Genomic DNA, 23,289 nt, shown 5'->3' on the forward strand with positions numbered 1-23,289 from the left:
AGCCCTGATTAGTTGTAGCTAAAATCTGATATCTACAACTATTAAAAGTGATATTACAAATGATTTATTTGTAGACATTCCGGCAGTATGATGGCTGGTATCTCTTATTGCGGTTTTGAAATGTATAATAAATACTCTTAGGATGAGTCTGTGATAGCAGACAACCTTCTCTAATCGCCCTCTCAAATTCCCTTATATTTTAACTAAAGACTTTTTTCATTTAACATAAAATAAATTGAGTAAAAAGGGAAATGATGCCAGAATTGGGATGAGTTATGCAAATTTATTACCCTCAGAAGACTCTGTATGCAGGATAGTATACTAGTTTTCTGTTTTTAATAAAATGTATAGCAGATATTAAGCTACTTAAGCCAGAAGTCCCATATGTTTAGCTGAATAAACCTACTCTCTATGACGGCTTAAGAGGATGTTACATAATTTTTAATATCTAACATTTGGATTTCACAAATCTTAACTATTTGGTTAATCACCAGAAATTCTCTATTCCTTTCACTCAAGAGAAAGAGAATGACTTGCCTCTGAGACTTTTGTCAAACTGATGTCATTTCTAAACTTTCACTCTTGTGAGTCAAGTCCTAGTCAAAGATCTCCATTATGTGCCAGACTCATATTTAAAAGACCATTTTACTTAAACTAAGGGCAGGTAGTTATTATAATCACTGAGTAGCCCGAGTGACCAAGAACCAATTACCTTGAAATTAATCTGGAGTTTTCATCCAAATAGTTCTCTGTCAAATACTAAACCTAAAATTCTTATGGTTTCATATAAATTAAGGCACAACATGTAACTAATTTTATTACAGTTTTGGACACAAAACAAAAGAGATTTGGGGAAATACTTTTCCCCCACTCTAAGAAAAGATTTGCTACTGAGATTTCTAGAAAAATGACACCAAATGTCCTCATGCCTTCTTTCTCCATCCTCCCTCCCTTTCAAATACTTCCCTGTGCTTAGAATGTCCTCCCCCTCTTCATCCACCTAGCAAACTCCAATTTTTCCTTGAAGTTTAAGCTCAAACATATTCTGCTCTGTGAATTCCTTTAGGCATATTTAAAGTTTCTTCCCATTTGGCATACATCCCCCATTAAAGCAATTATTCTATAGGTATTTAAGTTTCTTATTTACATATATCTCATCCCATTTGTTCATAGGCATCAAGGATTCTTAACTTTCATTCTTATGTCCCTAACACCTGGCACAGAGGAGATATCTCACAATACTTGATGAAAGAAGGGATGTATGATCCATCCCTCCCCACAAGTTTTAAAACAAACTATTATATCCTGGCTTTAACAACTCCCTTCTTTGCCTCCTAAAAATATCCTTGCTGGTTCAGCCTCAATGTCAAGTTCCTTTCTGATTCTTTATTGGTCTTACCTATTAAATCTAGATGCTTCCGGGAAAACACACGTTTTTCCTGCTGCTCCAATACTTTCCTCTCAATCTGTTCACTGGCTTCAAGGAAATCTTTTGGAACAAACTTCAAACTGCAGCTTTCCCCATAACATATTTAATAACTTCAGATCCACTCATCTCTTTTCATTAAGATCAATTCCAAGGCTCTTTGTTTCAGCAAAGTATTTTACTAAATAACCCCTATGCTCTTTCCCTAATTTTTAAAGTTAAGGTTTATTTCAGTTGGGCTCCATACATCATGTATCAGTAAGCTTTTAATTTAAAAATAAAATCCTTTTATCTCTAATCTTGGAAGATAGATTTGAAAGGATTCTCAGTTAACTTCTCTGGCTGGTTTTTAGAGATGATTTTAGAGGTTTCAGAGAATAGAATCATATCTGAACAAACCATCAGAAACACCCCAGGTTGGGAGTGACTCACCGGTACTCCTTGGTGTACTCAAAGTCTTGTTTGTTGTAGGCAGGTTTTAAGAAATTGCACTCAATGACTCCAATTACTCCCACACCTTCTCCATGAGTTGGCTTACAAGAAAAATATTAATTTCAACACTTACATTACTGTTGACTGCCTGGAGGCACTTCCTTTTGATTCTAAACAATAATAGAAAGGTTACATAACGTTCACGGGCAAGGAGAGGCCAGTAATATCTAGAGAAACACTGAGAATGTACTCCAATAGACTGCAAGTATTACAATGAACTGGAACCTCTGGCAAATTACAGGGCAGAGATTTTCAAACTGTGATCCATAGATTTCCTAGGATTTTCCAGGGATTAATAGCCATCTCTACTTCACCCACACTACCTCCACTTTCATCTGTTTTATATTATGGGACTGCCAGAAGATTTCACTTGAACAAAGAATGACAATGCTAAAAAAAAATCAAGGTTATATACTTCTGTTCTAGGGAACTAAAACCAAACTCCATCTGAAAAAAATTTAAGGATGCTATATAAATCACACTCCATTAAAATAAACCATTTTGGGCTTCCCTGGTGGCGCAGTGGTTGAGAGTCCACCTGCCGATGCAGGGGACACGGGTTCGTGCCCCGGTCCGGGAAGATCCCACATGCCGCGGAGCGGCTGGGCCCGTGAGCCATGGCCGCTGAGCCTGCGCGTCCGGAGCCTGTGCTCCGCAACGGGAGAGGCCACAACGGCGAGAGGCCCGCGTACCGCAAAAAAAAAAAATAAACAAATAAAATAAAATAAAATAAACCATTTTTATATATGTATGCCACCAAACAACTGCTAAAGAAAGTCAGACTTGCAGTATTATTAATTACAAGTTGATACAAGAGATTTTTAGATTTAAAATCATTTTTGTATACTTTAATGGAAGAAACTGAGTCAGAGTGTAATTAGACTGGCAAACAAACAAGCTGTATAAAGATGATATAACAATGAAAAGTAATATGGGCTGAAAACTAGCTCTCCTGGGTCATATGTAACTTTGTCCTACTGTGTAATATAAAGTAGTTTATCATTCTTTGTGCTTTAGCAATCTTCTCTGTAAAATAGGAATGAATGGGATACTTGCGGATATTACTACTTTAAGTTGTCATCAAAATTTTAAGATGATGGTAATATTTGTATAGTTCAGTTATAGAACTGAACAGTTATAGTTATTATACTTTTGCATAATTTTCCCATTTAAATCTCTCAACCCTGCAAATTGTAAGGTAGGCAGAGCAAGTAAAATTACTATCGTTGTTTCCATTTTACAGGTAAGGAAATTGAGCCTCAGAGAAATTAAACAATGTAGCCAAGATTACATGGCTTTTAGGTGGAAAAGCCAGGCCTCAAATTCTGGTCATAAACCACTACATTTTATACATCTTCCACGATGCCTTACTGTCTCCCCAAGAAAATGGAAAGAGCTACCTCAAACATTAATAAACTTACACGCATGGCAGATTTGCTGGTGCTCTAATTCTACCTCTTACTAACAGCTACCTAGAAAATGCATTCAGTAAAACTCCTGGGTTGACTGACATCTATGAAGAATGAGAAGTAGAAAGAGCTTTTGAACACAAGACAGCTCACTGGTAACACAGAATTCCAGGATCAGATTTAACAACTGTCTCAAGATGAGTAAAAAGCCATTCATTAGTCTATCCCTTTTGCAAAATTTAAATCCTCTTCCTACTCTTTTCAGCCTTCTATGACAAAGAAGCATTAACTACTCACCTTCACCTGGCATCCCACCTTCTCAAAAGACTTTATGAGGCGGTTGTTATGATACATCATTACTCCAAACTGGTTATTATTCTTGCAAGAGAACCCAAAAGTTATTTTCACCTGCTTATTCTGAGAAGAAAATCATTAAGGAGACAAACACCAGGAGCTTTAGCACACAAAATTTTGCACTATATTACAGCAAAAAACATCAAACACCATTGTATGTAAACCGGTATAACCTTTCTAGAAGGCATTTTAAAAATCGGTAGCAATAGCTTTAAAAATATTCTTAACCTTTGAACAAGTAATTGTCTTTCAGGAATGTATCCTACAGAAACAGTCAGAGAAGACCATAAAGGTTTATGAGTTACAGAAATTTATCAGTGATTTATAATGGCTAAGAAAACATAAATAATTTAGATGTTTGACAAAAAGGGAATGACTAAATAAATGCTGGTGTATCCACATGGTCTGTTATGCAGCTCTTAAAATTATGTCTTTGAAAAGTATTTGGGAACATTAGGAAATGTTCAGAACAATAAGTACCATCTAAAAATATACACTATAAATGTATACATAGAAAAGACTATAAGAAAATATATCAAAATACCATCAGTGATCTAAAAATTCATAAATCACAAAACGTTTCTTAACCCTTGCTAATTGCTTAATTTGCTGCTAGGTAAGATACATGGTACAACACAAATTCACACAATTACATGCAATAAGGTAAGTCCGGCTAATCATACAAAACACAATGAAAGCAAAACCATGAAGAACAAAAACACTTCTAAAGGTAAAGGACAATAAATAGTCCTGTTGTAATATATTTCATGGGAAGAAGTTAACAAGCTTGGATAAATGAAATAAAGAGAACTAAGTATTATACATAAAACATGAATAATTTATGAGTTTTTAGCAACTCCTATTTGATTTAAAAACCAAGGTAATAGTGTGAGAAAGATAAAGGAGATAGAGAAACTGAGATTTTCATTAAAACAAATACTAAGAAATATTCATGTCCAAATGAGTTAAATGAAAAGTTATTTTTGTTACTTTTTCAAAAACTGATCTCCATTACCCCCTCTAAGTAACAAGCTACTTGCATCAAATCCGTGTGACAAGTGGGTCAAGTATGATATGAAGACATGATACAAGTGGGTACATAACACAGTAATGTTTGGCTCAGAACATATAATGTTCTGGGCTCCAGAAGCTCAAATCAAATCTCAAATAAGACCCTATTCCAATGAAAAAACAAAACAGGGCAAAACTGCCCCAAACAAAAAACCAAAATTCTACACCATAAAATTAACATTTTAAAGATAAAGGTAGTCAAATTCTTTCTGTTGTGTACTTTTAAATTCTAAATTATGGGGTGGAAGTACACTGGGGTAGGAGATTCCCCAAATTAGAATAAGGAGGAAGGACAAGAGGAGAGAAGAAGCCTTTGATAACTGAACTGAGGAATAAATAAGTCAGCATCAGTAATCTTTTCCCTCAGTGACTTTAGGGGAAATTTTATTAGAAGTTTCATTTTACTCATGCCTATAGTGAATTCGTTTAGCCCAAATTCTAATAGGGAAAGGTAACCAGTTTAATGGGAAGGGAGGTTGAGAAGAGCTCAGATACATACAGAATGCATGCATAGGAGGTACCCTGATAGAAACCCACAGAAGAAAGAAGCTGGAGGTAGAAATGTGGTATATCCTGAAACAGTACTTGAAAGGCACTTCTTTAGACTGGCTCTGTTAAACCTATGGCACTAAGATCCTAGCTACATACAGTGATATTATAACTAATTTACCTACAGATGCTAACAATGTTAGCTCTGGCTTTGTTAAGTTGGGTTTGTTTAGGGCTTTAAAAAAAACTTTCACAGTAGACAAGGGCTGTGTTCTTCAAAAGGAGAAAATCAATCTGCTTATGAGTAACAACCATATGGCTATTTAAAAAGGGAACGGCATTTTCTAATTTTTGGTGAGGGGAATAAAGACAAAGTAAGCTAGATAATGACTTTGATAAAGCAAATAGAGTGTGAACATGTTTCTTGGGCCAAGAGCTGAGCTTATTACTAGAAAATAAATTACAAGAGCAATTCTTCATAACTGCTTATGAACTCTCACCCTTTCAAAGACTTTTTTGACCCCAAAATCCATCAACAAAGATGGACCTAATTTCCAAAGCTCATCTTAAGATTTCCTCAAGTGTCTGAAATCCATTCCCAGGGCAAGGGGGCAGGGTGGAGGGTAGAAGTGAAAATGAGTAATTACTTCTCTGAGTGGCTGCCAATATGAGAAGTACCAAGAAATCCATGTCAAATCTGTTGAAGATTTATCTCACCCTAGAAAATCAACTTCTAATTTCCAATCTCCTAACTTTTATCAACATAAGTCTGGACTTGTTACAGCAAAAATCATAGTGTGTCCAAAAGATGAACAAGTTCCAGTCAACATTTTGCTTATTTCAATCAATGTAATATATATATATATATATATATATATATATAAAACAAAATTCCAGTACAAACCAAACAGTGTGAATCATTCCTTATAGCAGAGATTCTCAAACCTGGCTATTCATTTAAATAAATAAATATTTCTTATTTAAAAAAAGAGATTTCAGAATCTACTGAACCAGAATCTCTAAAGTCTCAGGATGCTGTATTATTTTAATAATTTCCAGTTGATTTCTGATAAAATTGGCACACAGATTGGCATTCAAGAACTACCTCCTTAGATACCTAAATTAGGGTTTGTACTATAACATGCATTTTTGAATTGGAAAAGGAAAGGTTTCTTTTTTTTCTGTGTCAACTTGGAAATCTAATCCTGAAACAAAGAGGTCAGCTTCATGTAGTTGTAAGGATACTGTGAAGGTAGGTTTATATATATCATATCCTACATTGGCCAGGCTCTTGGCAATCATCTGGGTCGTCACCTTCTTTTGACGCAGAAAAATTTTCATTCGTGGCTTCATATATAGAATGCCACAAAATGCCTATGGAACAGTGAAGGGAAAGTTATTACACAATATCGCCAATTCTACTGACATCCCTGTTGCTACCATCTACTGACTCTGCTAGCAACTGAGATCTAATCTGGCCAAATATTTGACTCAGTTTCTATACCTTGTTATTCTAAATCAACCACCACACTAAGTGCTGCTGACTATATTAGCTACATTGTTTCAGTGGAGACAGTGAAAAGGAATCCTAGCATAGAGGCAAAAGGTTGTCATCTTTATATAACTAAAGTGAGATCTTGTTTTATAATATTTTCATGTTACAGGATATCTTACCTCTCATTGTTGAAGAAAAACCACTCTTACTCACCCGTAAAGAATACTCTGTTTCTGGCAGCTCAGAGGTAATGCCACCAGTCTCTTTTTCTTCTGTGCCAAAGTCTGATACCAGGATATCATACTGATCTGTATCAAAGTCCAACTCAGACTTTCCATCTTTATTTCTGGGTAAAAGAGACAAGTACCAATCTAACAAAAACTGGCTCCAAAGGACAAAAATGCACTAGGAACCCAAGAGAAAAGAAACAACATGAGCCAAAACTCAGATACCTATTTCTTTCCCTGACTACCAATTCAAAGGAACTACACATTACTTGCTTTGAAGGTCACACAATATTTAAGGGCCTTTCCAGCCTAAACAAATCTACTAAGTTTCATAGAGGTGTGATACCAAGCACAGAAGGAAAGAAAAAAAAGGAAGGTGGGAATGTCTATGATCTGATAAATCAAATGGATGCCAGCTATCCTCGAGGCAGGATCTTAAAACAGATCCCAACTTTCTGGGTATTGTTGGGTAGGTCATTCAACATCATTTCCCCCAAATGAATAGATCGATGAATCAAAACCTACTCTTTCTCACTTTAGCAACAGTATAAGGACTACTAAGATTTCCCCAGATCTAATTCTATTTCTTAGAAGGAAAAAAAAAAGGTTGTGACAGAAACAGCATATACTTGTTAGTCTTCTAGAATTATCATTTAAATATAATAGTACTCGGGCTTCCCTGGTGGCGCAGTGGTTGAGAGTCCGCCTGCCGATGCAGGGGACACGGGTTCGTGCCCCGGTCCGGAAAGATCCCACATGCCGCGGAGCGGCTGGGCCCGTGAGCCATGGCCGCCGAGCTTGTGCGTCCGGAGCCTGTGCTCCGCAACGGGAGAGGCCACAACAGTGAGAGGCCCGCGTACCGCAAAAAAACCCCAAAATAATAATAATAGTACCCATATTGTTTTCCTTAGGACCATTTCTTCTCATAATCCCTTTGGGTCAGTTAAACATGGTCCATTCCAAGACCCTGGGCTACATCACTAACAACTGCCAGGGAGAAAAGGCAAGACCTATCTTTGTTACTGGAAAAAATGCAAAACAAATGATGGGTTACAGAGAAAAAATACTATCAGAACAATGGTCCCCCAAATTTGTTCTGTGGAACAGCAGTCCCCCAAGATACTCTTAAATAAGAATAAAGAGATAAATAAAGCCTGTATAATCAAACCAAATTGAGAAACAATTCCTGGCTCCCAGAGCCACCTCAAGCTCTAGGGATACCTCCCTCATACTGGAGGTGTCAGAAGCTCAGAGCTGCTGTGTTGAAAATGTAGCTCCTTCTTCAGGGCTGAACCAGAGCCACTATGATACATATCCTGTATAAAGCTCATGTCACTATAATAGTATATCCTGTATTTTGCAGGATAATCCTGACTCTTGCTACCCCACCCCACTCTAACGCATGTGCTCACCATTCACCATCCAAGGAAAGGAGGTCTGGAGAAACATTTTTTTTGAAATTGGGAAACACTGCATTCTACATTGCTCTTTTAAACGTTTTCAATGTATTTTGAAATAACATTAGCATATTAAAGCCTCGGAGAAGTCCTGCAGTAAAGCAACATGGTAAGCTTTGTTTAAGCCAGCTTTTTCCAAAGTTATTGGACCATAGAATCCTTTATATATATAAAACACCTAGTACCATATAACTGAGAAACAATATACAAAGAAAAAGTCTGCTTATTGTGTTTAAATCACTGGAAATGGCTCATGAAAATGATCCTTTATAATATAACATATTACTTGAGGTTTTCGCAGTAGGACACAGGAAGATGTAAATTACCTTACTTTTTTTTCTTTTTAATTGAAAGTACTTTCTATATAAACCAGCATGGTTTTTATCTAAGTTTTACCCAACTAAGAAATGAGGCAAAATACTTGACCTATGGAGAAAAAAGAAGAATGAATATATCTGATACTCTGTTCTATTAAACATAAGAGTAACACCTCTATTTTATATTAAAGATTTTTAGGTTTCAGTGGACACTGTGTTCCATTTAACATGACAAAGTTAAACAAATGACATATCCCAAAGTATTTCTAGGTTATTTTATTAGCTCTAAATACATGACCTGAAGCCAGCTTCATTATAGTTCAAATGTATCTGCCTCGAAGATTTTTCCACTTCTAATCCAGCTACTCTGAAAACAGCAATACAGAGGTCCTTATTATTTAAAGATGGTGTTGTGCTTTGTTACCCTAATTTCTCTTTCTCTTACTTCATTTTCACTGTCAAATAGGTAAAATAACTATCATTGACCTATCTCAAAACAGTGTCCATCAATATAAAATAGATATTTATAATGGATTCTGAAGATTTTAGAATAATGTTGAACTGCCTTGATGGTAATAGCTTCAGGATATGTATGTGGGTCTCCACCTTATCAAGCTCCACGTTTTACCAATAAGAAGCACTGTCTCAAACAGAGCTGTGGTTCTAAGAAAGTTAAGGATAGGTGTGCAATGATATACAAACATGTATCAAAATTTATCTACTCTGCTTCTCTAGAGCGATTTATTAAAATATGCTTCATCATATTGCTTTTGCTTATTAGAATCTCTCACTCTTGGAATACTATACCTGCGGATGTTCCAAATGAGAACACGAGTGCCTTTTTTGCCTGGGATGGCATCAAACTGGGACAGCAGGTCATTTTCACTGTTGAAAATTGAATAGTTCAAGATGGCTTCTAGGCTGGGCAAGGAATCCTCAGTAATAATCATTTTTTGTAAAACCACGTATAGTCAAAGAAAAATGAATATCTTAAGAGGATGCTATCAGTCAGGAAGATCTGCCTTTTGGGTTGCCCATTTAGACAAAATATAGACATACAGATATAAAGCATGGGCATTACTGCTACAGAAGAAAGGAAAGGGGGGAAATGCAGAACGGTTGTAGAGACAAAAACCGAAATCAGTTACGCCTGCAGAATACAGCTTCAAAGATATAATGTAAATTAAGACAGTCCTATACTTAAGAAATAGTTCAAAGGCTGAATTTTTCAACTCTTTGGAAGCAATGAGTTCAAACTTTATTGCTATACTGCCTGCGTAAAGACACCTGGTGTCTAACAGAAATAATAGCTTGTCCAGGTATAGAAAAGTGAGCTATTCAGCTGTCAGATAAGCTGATAAATAGTATGTTTCTAGGAGAGTGACGCAAATGTAACTACCCTTGGGGAAAAAAAAGAGAAGGCCCTAGGGAACTTTACCACAGGAGTGGTGGGAGCGGGGAGAGAGTATATAGATCAAATTGCCTAACAGTGAAAACTGCAATATAATTCTAAGATTCTGTCAATGATCCATTTATTTTAAAAATATTTAATAGGGTGAAATTCCAGTTAAATTTAAGACACCTGAATACCTCTTTAAATATGAAAACTTTTGATAGCTGGATTCGACCTGTAGGAAGAGGTTTCTATCAGAATAGTCAGATTAGACTAATTTTTAACTAACATTTTCCATTTCCAGAAAGGATATTGTTTTGTTGGCTGAATGGAACAATTGGTACAATAACTGCTTGGGCCTGGACACATTCCAGATAGGTCTGTGATAGGAGTCCAACAGTGAGAGTACCCCCATTCTTGGTGAAGACAAGAGCGTCCTTTCCTAGTCGCATGGAGCCTGACTTGAAACCATTACCAAAGACCCCGATGGGACACTGGCTCTTCTTTATTACTTTATCTGTAAAGCCAAAGCTGTAATTACACAAGAAAAAAGAAATCAGAAAGGTAAAAAGCATCCTAAGATAGGTAAGCAGAATGTCTGGCTTTCAAATGAAGAATACTTATTAAAAGTCCTTCCTTTTTTCTTCCTTTTGGTATCTCTGGGCAAAATTATTAAGTTACAAACATAGGAAATAACTACAGGCTAATGGGACTGATTTTCCTGTGTGGTCTGTGTGTACATAAACGCTTCTGCTACATTAGAGTCACACTTTATAAATGTAAAGGTGGCCTCTTTTCACTCACAGAGAGAGCTGGAGAAGGCCATGGGGCAGCTGCCTTTCTTGTCTAGATAAAATAGCTGTGATTGCTAATAGTAAAGTTAGGGGAAGATGAAAAGGGTGGTTATCTCAGAGTCCACCCTAGAGAGGGTAACAAGAGTACCAGATAACTGGCACTAGCACTAGTCAGAGGTACTAGGCTAGGCATCCCTAACCTGGTCATATCACTCTCTAGAAATCTGAAAGTCAGAGGTTATATATCTTGACAATTTCAACTATTCACTCAAAGGATAACACTTCCAGTTCTGACCCTCTGCTCCATCTGCTGGGACAGTTCACTGGAATGTGGCCAAGGGATAAAAATAGGTAGTTCTGCCTGTGACTATCAGCAAACAGCTGCAGTATAAAGTCTCCCTTGTTTTATTAAGGGCCTTTCACCGAGCCACCTCAACGATCTCTGTAGCCCCTTATGATCAGCTTAATCTGGGAGCCAGATACTTTCCCTTTCTTATATTTTCCATTCAAACACACAACAAAATGACCGAACCCAAAAAAAATTAAAGATATGAAATCTAGAAAATGATTATTATCTTCATGTATCTTCTCTCATTACACATGAAACTAATTTTTTAAGGATTAGTTCTCTCTAGATGGACTAAGTTTACAATGTTGTACACTACCATTCATTCAATAAATATTTACTGAGTACCTACTATGTGCTGTGCATCATGCTAAGCACTGAAGACACAACTGTTAGTAAAAGAGACATGGTTCTTGCCCTCATGGTTTACAGTCTAAGGAAGGATTTCCTATATTACAGATTAGATGTTTCTCCAACATCAATAAAATAGATGTTCTACCTGCCATGGCTGAGCAGCTTGGCCTTGGCTCTTATTCTTTTAATTGGGTTGAGGTGCCTGATTTCTACTTCCTGGAGGCCAGGGTTTGTGTTCACTTCCTGAGGAAGGGGGACCACCTTTTAATTTTCTATTTCAAAGTGTTAAACGATAACACCATTGTGTCCCTCTAGAGTAGACACTTTATAGGAGCTTTGTGTAACCAACAAATAAATCCAACCACATAAAAAGGTAATTTCTAGGACAGTAGTTCCTTTGAAAATACCAAAAGAGCATTGAGCTTCTGCAGTCTATGGGTCTTAGCATTCCAGGAAGTAAACTTAAAGAAGTTGGTAAGATTCAGGCATTCCTTTTCCTCCTGTGGAAGAATTACCTAAAAACGATAGGGTTGTTAGGAGGGTTAAATGATACACTGTATGTACAATATATTATAACTTATAAAGTAGTATTAAAACTATAATTTTAAACTAACTCTAGAAGTCATTCTGAGAATTGTCATGTGCTATCCTCCACCTCTACTTGAGATCTAATGTCATATCTAAAACTCAGGGCTCTTCATAAACAGTAATGTTACCTACCATGTGAAATGGATCTATAAGGTTATTTGGACTTAAACCTACTCTAATGCCACCAAAGCTTCAATTAGGTGCTCGAGGGAAAGTGGTGAAAATAGGGAGACTATATTACTCCCTTAATTTCCTTACCTTTCCTGCCTGTTCTGCCATCTAGCGTCTCTTTTTTCCTTTGTAACTATAAACTTTCATTGTGTTATAGTTTGGGGAGACTAAATGACTATATAAGGTTGAGAAGATAAGTAGTGGGGCAGGGCCAGAACCAGAAATGGAAAAGGATGAGAATAATGAGATGAGAGGAGCTGGAAGCTCAGTATGTTGGTGTTGTTATGTTACCCTTAACTCTTCCCGTGTGTTCTTTTATTCCACTTGCATTCCCATATTAGGCATTCTATTTAACTGAAAATCGCAGAATAGATGCCAGATACCAATCAAATAACTACCTAATATAAAAGACTTCACAATAAATAACAAAATTGTAGGAATGTATCTTATATAGTTTGGTTAGACAGGTGGTTTCTCTTCATTAAGTAAGTCCTGTTCTATCCTCTCGTGTAATAGACAACGGTGTTTACACACCAAGGGGGCTCTTTGAGTGGAATCCAGGAAAATAGAAGCTTCCTCACAAGTTCCTTAAAATGTCAAGATTCTAGAATCTAGAGGGGTAAATTTAAATTGGGACTCTGATCAATGAAAAAAAAACCTTAGCAAATTCATGGACATACAAGGGCAGGTACTGCTGTTCCCTAAATATACTGGTGATGTAATATGTCGTATAAAATAATGAAAGAATGCTAAGCACACTGTTATTCTCTGGCTGTTGTTTTAGAAGAACAGACCTACTAGGAAATGCACTTCTGATCAGAGGTAGCAAATACCTTCAATCCATGGATCTGTGGCTGCTTTTAATCCTTGACCTTTAAGAGAGGTTTTCCAAATTGCTGAAAAAGGCAGCTGAATATATAGAATAGTTGGTTCACACACTATCCCCATAAGCTAAAGAGAATTAATTGTGGACCTTAAAGGAATTTAATGATAGGCTTTTTCTTTTAACTTGATTTTCATGGGATTCTGCATTCATGGGAGAAACTGTTGTTTCAGTTACATAACTATTTTATTAGCCTGAAAATATAAGAGTAGCATAAAAAGTTGGAAAATGTGAATAAGATTATAACAAATGTTACAGGTCAAATAGAATTTCTGTAGGCTTAATAATTTTGCATAGTTACCTCTTATTTTGTCCAAATACAAAAATAATATGCCTCCAAACCACAAACAGAAAAATTAATATACTTAATAATAATTTTCAAAGCTACCTCTAAAGTTCAACTATTTTAAAACAAATTGTGGTAAGTGGAATCCCTGGCTGGAAGTTAGAATTGGACTAAATAATCTCTTTTAAATAAATGGGACCTTCTAACAGACTCAGGTTTCTTTTAAGATATGATCAGAAATAAAATCCAACAGATATAACTATACATAATCCAGGACTCATTTAAAAAATTCTCTAAAATTGAACAGACTTGTGGCTGCCAAGGGGGAGAGGGGTAGGGAAGTATTGGGAGTTTGGGATTAGCAGATGCAAACTATTATATATAGAATGGATGGACAACAAGGTCCTACTGTATAGCACAGGGAACTATATCAATACCCTGTGATAAACCATCATAGAAAAGAATATGAAAAAGAATATATATATATATATATGTATAACTGAGTCACTTTGCTATACAGCAGAAATTAACACATTATAAATCAACTACACTTCAACAAAATTTTTAAAAATTCTCTGAAATCAATTTTCAAATATGAGGAGCAACTGCCCAGCTTAAATTAGTGGGAAACATATTTGGCATGATAATGCCAAAAAATCCTATGGCTACTGTAGTTCCTGCCTGATTTTTGGGAACAAAACATCCTTCATATCTGAACTCAAACGTCATTTCTTCATGATAGCCTTTTTTTTTTAAACATCTTTATTGGAGTATAATTGCTTTACAGTGGTGTGTTAGTTTCTGCTTTATAACAAAGTGGATCAGCTATACATATACCTATATCCCCATATCTCCTCCCTCTTGCGTCTCCCTCCCACCCTCCCTATCCCACCCCTCTAGGTGGTCCCAAAGCACCGAGTTGCATGGTAGCCTTTTTTGATTCCACAGACTAGATTAGATCCCTCCGCTATATACCCTCACAGAAACTATACTCTTCCTTCATAGCACTTACCACTAGTGGAATAACATATGTAGTTGTATTACTAGTCAATTATTTTATATCTTTCTCATTAAACTGCCAGCCCCTTGGCAATAAGGATCATGTCTGTCTGGTTCACCACTTTATCTCCAGTGACTCTCACAAAAGTGCTCAGTAAAAATTTGTTGAAACAATCTGGAACAAAAGTTGCTGCAATTATTTCAAAACCATCCTCCTCCTTCCTCTTGCCTTGTAATTGTAAGCACCAAGTCTCACAGATGTAGTTCCACAGACAAAATAGAAGGTAGTAAGATTTGTCGGGCCCACTATTTGACACCCATGTCACCGGGATAAGGTGTGGGGGGAAGGAACCAATAAGAGGATAAGTGATTTTAGAAAAAAAACTAGTACATACAGAATTAGACACATAAATATTTTGGTTCCATCCCATCTAAAATCCTCTTTTTCTTTATATAAAATATTAATTTTAGGAGATAAAAGTGAGGCTATAAGTTTAAAAATAGGGCCAACTCCATACCTTCATCAACATACTGGCCGCATTCTTATCTCACTTCTAGAAGCTTTCCTCAGATATTCTTCTAATTATAAGGATCTGAGACATAAGGTACACAGATAGCTGAGTGGTAAAACATAACCACATTTATAATTGGTTATGTCCAAATTTCACTTCTTTTCTTTGATGGATCAAAGGGACTTCCCTACAAACAGGGTTATAGAATTAGAATACCTTCAAAGAGAACTACAACCAAATGAATTTTTTCTGTTTTTATAGTTCGGAGCCCTTTCCCTCCTCCACAGAACCCCTCCACTGGTACTCATGCTTCACATGCTAGTTCAGGAAGCCTCATGGAGAGTAATCAACCTCATCTGCTAAAAAAAGGAAGAGAGAAGGAAGGAGTTGAGGAAACACTCATCTTTTCCTGAGTGATATGTGAAGATGATAAAGTACAAACTTACATTCTTAACTACAAACCTTTTAAAGTAATTAAATGAACTGACAGTGGCAAGAGAAATCTGTTATCACCAGCTTCAGCAGTTAGAAAAGAGAATTTCCTAACCTTGTAATTCTACTGCAAAACTTTCAAAGATTATGTGTATGATGTCCTCTATTTATCTTTCGTGGGGCTTGATTATACCCAGGCACGTTCATGGTTCAATCCATAAATTGTTCCAACGCCAATACTCCTGACCTAAGAGTGAATTTAAGTTAATATAAGTTTGTTAAGGTCTCAGACCAGTGAAGACCTCCAGGTTTTTACCCATGCTGTTCTTTTTGCCTGGACTCTCATCCCTTGCCCTCCTGCTTCTTTACCTCATTGAATTCTACTACTCACCCCTTAGATCTCAGCTTAAATATCACTTCATCTGAGAGGCTTTGCCTGACCTCCTGGATCAGATTGGGCTCCCCTGATGAGTTATCTCATTGCATCCTACACTTTTATATCATTATACCTATCATTTTTTGTTATGATTATTGCTTGACTGTCTGAATTGCCAGCTAGACTGTAAGTTCTGTGAGGGCAAGAAGAATGACTATTTCATAACCTGTGTCCTGGCACATAACAGCTGCTCAATAAATATTTGTTGAATGAATAAAGGGAAAGGAAAATTATTAAGCCTTAAATAGAGTTCATGAACTCAAGACAAGAGAAAAAGAATGAAGACACCTTTACCTGAGCATTCGGTGTAGTTTATGAGGTGTCATCCCACATCCATCATCAGTAAAGGTCAAACAAGATTTATTCTTGACCTCCTCAACATCTATAAAGACCGTCCTGGCGGATACATCTGGATCTACAGCATTATCTGCAAAAGGTAGAAATCTGTGATATTAGATCTCTTTTTCTAATATTCTATTAAAATCTCTAGTTCAGTGCCCCTAAGGCATAGAAACTGTCCTTTATTCCCTTCATGTGAATGTCCCAGAAGGGAGCAGGGAGCATTAATGGTATAGGGAAAAATAGGTATGATGGCAGATGGGTTTATGAAGCTGATTTCTAGATTTCATATGATGACTGATGTGCAATCTGCTCTCTGTCTTCAAACTTCAGAGACTGTGGGAAAAATAACTCCTCCATATACCAAGCATTTTGCTCCATTTTCGTCTCATCACTTCTTGACTTTTTAGCCACTTTACTGCTCACAAACGTATACAGTAAAGGGTGACTGTGGAGAAGAGTTGAATCTGCAACTTTGGTACAAATAGATACATACCGCACGCATTAGAGTTTTTATTGTGAAGATTTTATTTTTTACTTTTTTTTTTACATCACCTCCTCCATTGAAGAACACAGATATTATCACCATCCTTGTTTATAGCCTAAGAGGCACTGAAAGAGTTACAGGTTAAAAACCAAAACACTAACTGCCTGCCTAAATCCCAATGATCGTAGTAAGCATGCTTAGAGGAGTGATTCTGCTTAGGCACTCTGTAATAGTCTTGAAGGTGAGGCTGCTGAACCCTCATTAAATGGAGAACATAGAATTAAAGTAGGAAATATAAATACAGAAAGTTTCACGATTCTTTCTGAGTTAGGTCTTCACAATGGGTTAATTATTTAAGACTCCAAAGACATACAATATAGCCATATTCTAACATATGTGCCCTGTCTACAACCCCAGGGGGTGCCATTGTCTAACAGCCACATCTTTTTGCCACGGATGCCAGTTTACATAATTGTCATCACTAACACATGTGGTACAAAAGTCTCATTAGGGCTCACTGGCCCAAGTGGGAGGGCAGTTTGTGCAATCTGTTGGATAGGTTCCGTAAGCACTCCTGTCTTTACTAGCTGTTTCATCAAGACAAAGACCTTTCCTTCCACCTGTTTTCCTTTCCCTGGGATCCTACACTGATTTACTGATACCATGTGGCTGGGCTGAGAGATCCGGGTGGGGTTCTGGTTGTATACTCGTCCCACTACCAATGTTCAGATCATGGCATTTCTCTACTGGGAACATCCCTTACAAGCAAGAGAAGTATCGCACATATTCAAAATATCATTTTTTATAACACGATTAACAGTATCAGTTACAACCACTTAAATGTGTGGAATGTCCATCAAACAAAACAAGACAGATTAATTTCAAGGGCCACAATGGTGTTGCCAGAGTCACTGATAAAGCTGTCACTGATTGTAACCCAAAAAGTCTTAACAGCAGAAAGGCATCACCGATAGCCCCAGAAGGGGGTTAAAAGGTCTGATATAGTCAATCGTTAAGGACTAGGTGGTGCCAAGCCTTGTGTCACGTGGTAAATCGAGTGGGTCAACTTTTGGCAGGAATTTTAAGTCTGACATGCGATAGTGGCTTTATCAGAAATACAGTGTTTTACTTTGTAATAAGAGGCAGCAGGTTTTTTTCTTTAACTGACAGAAGGATTCAGCGTTGTGAAGCTGCCTACATTGTTCCAAGAAACTACTTGGCAAGCAGGCCCTGAATTGTTTTAGAACCTATCAATCACTCCTACTGGAAGAAAGCCAAGGCCATTGAGACTGATACCTTTAACTTGTCAACCAACAGGACATCATTTCTACTTTGAAAACTTTGGACATAGAGGAATTTTTTTCTAACACTTTATGAACATTCACAATTCAAACATAATACATATCAATTCCAATTCTGCATTTATAAAACTGTACATTCAATGAACCAGCTTGCAGGCATCACTTTTATTTTCTCCCTTTTTACTGTAAATTTCACCCAAACTTTACTAGGTACATTTTTACAGAAACATACCAAAGAGTTTTAATACAGGCATTTCAGGAGTTACAAGGTAACTGCCAGGAGCAGCTAGACATTTTATCTCCTTGGCTGGAAACGGGTGGAGTACGGGGTGGCATGCCAGAGGCCAGGGTCAGCTGAAGCAGCAGGGAAAGAGAGATCAGCAGACAGGCTAGCAGCAGTAAGCACAGCTTTGCACTTACTTTCAGTTTTAAGTGGCCTTTCACTTGGCCTCAACAAATGAAATTATGATAATAACAGATTGGCCTCAATAAATGAACTTATAATAATAAGGCACCAATCTGGTGGCTGGCTTCAATCTTACCTATTGCTGCTTAACCTTCCAAAAATTTATCAACACGTAGCATATGCTATCAAATCCTAGGGAACCTATCTTCTCCCATGGCCCAGCCCATCTAGCCTGTGAACAGGTAGGGCAGTGAGAGAACCCCTATTCCTCTCCCTTCGCCCACCACTTAGGTGAGAGGGTAACAGGGAAGACCCAAATCTGACTCCATGTTGGATCTGTTTCTTTTACTTTAACCTTTGCTTTCCTCTGCTTTTGTTCACTAAAAGGATACTGTCTATACACAATGGCTTGCCTGGGGAACCCTGCCTCTCTGCCTGAATGTTAAACCAAAGTGCCTTTGTTCAGGGAAGCATCCTAACCCAGTCCACCTGGGGATGGCTGCAAGAAAGAAGAAATTAACACATCCCTTGCCCGAGACTGGCCATTCCAGAGGATATTTGCAAAACCTATGGCCTTTTTACTTTACCTCCTCATCTCATCCCCACTTCTGTTCTATAAAAGATACTGGCATCCAAACCCCGATAAGATGGTTCTTTTGACACTCTAGTCCGCCACCTTCTCGGTCTGCCGGCTTTCCGAATAAAGTCATATTCCTTGTCTCAACACCTCGTCTCCTGATTCACTGGCCTGTTGTGCGGCGAGCAGAGCGAGCTTGGACTTGGTAACAAGAGCTACACTACCAGATCCTGGGATGTCTTTATTCCCTAACCTGGCCCACACAATCTCATGTGCTACCAGATCCCAGTAATCTTATCTCTCGTAACCTGGCCCATGCTACCCTCACCCACCACTCAGGCAAGAGCATGAGAAACCAGACCCCAGGGACTCTATCTTATCCCCTAACCATCTGACCCCTGATCTTCTAAAAGAGCATTGTAACTGAAGCTTCATAGCTCATCATAACCCGGGAAGCAATGAGAAAGTGTCCCATGACAGAATCCTTGGAGAGACAGGATGGCGAGTGGGAGATGGCTTTGACGCAGCGCTTCCTCCCATGCCCTCCTGTTGCAGGGGAATGGCCTATGAGGATCCTGCAAGGTTGTCAGGGCCAAGCTGCAGCCCTACAGACATCCTGCAAGTATCTAAAACTGTTCTTGTCTAAAATTAAGGTCATCATCTTCTGATACAAGGCTATTCTTCTTCCTCTGTTCTCTCTCTCTCTCTCTCTCTCTCACACACACACACACACACACACACACACACACACAGTGTCAGCATTCAAATGACCACAAGTTTGAAATTTCAAAGTCATTTTTTGTCCTCCCTCTCTCTTACCCTACACTTCCTTAGGCTCTCTTACACCTTGCTATTGAATATTACTATTCCCATCGACACTTTCTTAGTTTACAGAGTTTATTCCCTCTCATCTGGATTATTTTGATAACCTCCTACCTCATCTTTCAAAGCCACATCTCTCTTTTCTCCAATTCATCTTATACAACGCTGCAAGATTAACTTTCCTGAAGCACAGCTCTGATCATGACATTCCCTTGCTCAGAAAACTTCAGATTAAAAGCTCAGATACCCAAGCCTCCCAGTCACATTTCGGTCCCAGCCCACCTTCCTAACTTCATTCCGCGCTTGGTACTTGGAGTAAAAAAGTCTGTGTTTGAGCCCTGGGTCTGCCACTTACTAAACACATAATCTTGGAAAAGTCAATTAAATTCTCTGAGCCTCTGTATTCTTATCTGCAGGATGATAATAATAATAATGATGCCATCATTATTATAATGATGATGACGATGATGCCGTCTACCCCAAAAGGTATAGTTAAAAATGTATTTATGAAAGCTCTATGTAAACTCTCTAAGGACCTATAGCTTTGACTATTCATGAACTCCATGCTCCAATTAAACTCAACTACTCAGTATTCTTCATGCCTTTGTTCATGCAGTTGTTCCTTTTGCCTGGAATGCCCTCCCCTCCCCACACCCATATCCACATGTCCCAATCCTTCAAATCTCAGCTCAAATGTCACCTCTTCTCCAAAGCCTTTCCTAAACCTCCTCTTCCTGGTAAGCTGGAAGTCATCCCTCCTTCCTCTGAACTCCCACAGCACCCAATGTGTCTATCTTTGCTGAGATATCACTTTCTATTTTGCAGTTATACAAAGAATAAACCTTCTGTACATGTTTTGTCTCCCCTACTAGAAGATGAACCTATGTTGTATTCATTTTTGTACCCACCACAGTGGCCTTGCCCACAGTGAGTGCTCAATAAATATTTATCGAATGAATGGTTCACCATAAAATTAATGCATAAGTGGAGGAGAAAACTATGAAGGAAAACCTAAAATGAAAGCTTCGGATTACCTGTTAACACTTTGCTCTCCCTTTTCCCTATTATTAATATGACCACAAATAGTTGTGATTTGGTTTTAAAATCTGTGTGTTTGTATGTATGTGTGCAGGGATGTGTGCGTATGTATTGATATATAATACACATGTATACTTGCACTTATACGGGTCAGCTTAGGCTAGAATTAGGTTAATACTTAAGGCAAAAATCATATATATTCAAAATTACAAATGGAACACTTTTAAAATCACCCATAAAGTTCAGTACACAGCACAGCATAGGTGCATATGGTTTTGCACAGTGCCACTGTGAGGGAACAACACATTTCTGTCTCTCATTTCCCACTAAGCAAATTGTTACTTTTTCCTCTCTTTTTTGTAAGTTACATGCACTTAGATTTCATTCCACTGTGAGTTTCCCTCAAGGCACGGTGCAAAACCTTAAAAATATAGTCCCTGTTCTCCAGGATTCAAAACGTGCCAATGTCACTTTTCCCCCTTCACCTTCTAATGAACATACATATTGTGAGCATTCTGTGTTATGGTCAAACTAATCATCAAAGCTCCCCATCACCCTTCCAAATAACTCTCCTGACCATCTCCTCCTGCTGCCCACTGACTTCTCGCCCAAGGCAATCCACACTGCATGGCCACAGCGATTGCTTAAGTTGTAACTGGGGCTCATCTGGGGAGCTTTGAAACCATTTTCAAGATTTTGTTCTGTGCTACCTTGCCCCATAAACATCTCTCCCTAATTTCAGCTTTTGAAACATTTGCAATGTGCTGCATTTTGTTCAGGAATGTTTTTCTTCTTTGCTTTCAACACAGTATTTAGCACACTGCTGCAAAAGCTGGTGTACTTGGCTTCAAGGGATCAACTGAAAACCCTTTAAAAGCAAACATCGGTGGAGCGAGAGGTTAAGTGCTCAGTATTCATTCCAGCGGTGTGAGGGCGCTCGTGGACCGCGGACCCAGCCCTCCGCAGTCGCAGGGAGCCAAATGCACTCGTGTCATCTCTTAAGAGATGTCCCATCATTCCCAGACTCTCTGGTCCCAAAAGTTAAATAACTCCGTCTTCCAGACCTTTCTTCATGCCCCTTTGCTAGCTTGGCGTCCTCCGTCTGTCGCCGGCCCCCGTGGAGCCCAGCTGCCTCAGGGCCCGATATTTTTATGCATCTCCTTTTGATTATTAACTAAGCTATCCTAAAGTGCCCGGAACATCACGAGCCAGAGAGAAAAACCACACGGGAGTCCTAACTCCTAGGACACACCTTGTTTCTTCAGCTTAATCCGCGGAACCTCGTCCCTGGCGACAGAGCCGACCCCCTCCTCCGCCTGCGGAGCCGGGGCCGGTCCCGACGCCCCCACCCCAGCCCCAGCCCGCCCCGCGCGGCTCCGCACATTCCTCTCGCGTCCGCGGCACCACGTTGGCACCGCTGCCTCGGGCGATCGCGGCCAGGCCCGCCCTCGCCACTCACCTAGCAGCTCCGCGATGGCACTGAAGGGTCGCGTGTGGCTGCTGGAGTTGCTCTGTAGGTAGCGGGGGCTCATCTGGGGGCGAGAGAAGGTCCCGTCCCGCGTGAGGCCTCGGCCCGCCGGACCCTCCCCGCGCGCCCCCCGCAGCCCCGGGACCCGCGCGCGCGTCCGCCCCCTCGGGCCCCCGACCTACCGTGCTCAGGCGGATCCCAAAGGCCTGCGGGCCGCCGCCCGGCCGGGCCAGCGCGCTGCCCGACGCGCCAGGGCCCGCGGGGGCCCCTCGGTACAGGAGCATTTTTTTGGCCGCCACGATACTCGTTTGCCGCCGCCGGACTCCTCGCCCGGCCGTCCCGGACTGGCTCTCGCTCGCTACCGCTCGCAGCTGGCGGCGGCCGTCCGGGACTGGCCCTCGCTCGCTCCCACCCGCAGCTGGCGGAGGCGGGGCGCGCTCCAGCCACCTGTCCGGGGCGGGAGGGGTGAGGCCGGCAGCGCCGCGCGGTGGCCCCGCCCTGTCAGCACCTCTCCCGACCCGCCGACTGCTGGGCCGGCCGCGGGGCCGTACAGAAATATGGCGACCTCCTGACAGCCGCTCCTTGATCCCCGCCCCTAATTAATTCTTGGCGTTTGCCATAGGCCAGGCCGCCGAGCGGGAAAGCGAGGGGGGAGGGGGCGGACGCGTGGGGAGGGGCGGGAATGAGGCGAGGGGAGGGAGAGGGTGCAGGGATTTCTGGAACAGAGTCCCAGTTAGGCGGTATGACTAACGGGCAGGATAAGACAAGTCTTACAAGTTCTAAAGACTATAGTTTTGCTATCTGGGGAGATAGCAGGCTCGCGTGATGGGAAAGCATTCGGACTATTTTGCCTCAAATGCCTCCAGAAACAGCCAGAACTTTCCAGAAGGCAATTGGCAAATCAACTTCAAAGCTTTGCA

General features: G+C 39.5%; 1 protein-coding gene across 2 annotated transcripts in view; it reads right to left on the reverse strand.

Moving 5' to 3' along the window:
• Positions 1 to 22,744, reverse strand: part of MORC4 (MORC family CW-type zinc finger 4) — a 49,650-nt gene extending 26,906 nt beyond the window's left edge. The window contains exons 1-9 of one of the 2 annotated variants that reach the window (XM_024128152.3): positions 22,552 to 22,744; positions 22,361 to 22,433; positions 16,226 to 16,358; positions 10,444 to 10,661; positions 9,545 to 9,692; positions 6,950 to 7,082; positions 6,487 to 6,615; positions 3,625 to 3,744; positions 1,859 to 1,959 (exon numbers count right to left, since the gene is read on the reverse strand). In XM_024128152.3, coding sequence (XP_023983920.1) covers positions 1,859 to 1,959; positions 3,625 to 3,744; positions 6,487 to 6,615; positions 6,950 to 7,082; positions 9,545 to 9,692; positions 10,444 to 10,661; positions 16,226 to 16,358; positions 22,361 to 22,433; positions 22,552 to 22,653 — 1,157 coding nt within the window. In that variant the 5' untranslated portion in view covers positions 22,654 to 22,744. The remainder of the gene's footprint in view (positions 1 to 1,858; positions 1,960 to 3,624; positions 3,745 to 6,486; positions 6,616 to 6,949; positions 7,083 to 9,544; positions 9,693 to 10,443; positions 10,662 to 16,225; positions 16,359 to 22,360; positions 22,434 to 22,551) is intronic. The other variant, XM_024128151.3, reaches the window with a different exon arrangement.
• Between the last annotated feature and the right edge of the window lie 545 nt (positions 22,745 to 23,289).

Source organism: Physeter macrocephalus, chromosome 21, assembly GCF_002837175.3.
Source record: "Physeter macrocephalus isolate SW-GA chromosome 21, ASM283717v5, whole genome shotgun sequence".
NCBI lineage: Eukaryota > Metazoa > Chordata > Mammalia > Artiodactyla > Physeteridae > Physeter > Physeter macrocephalus.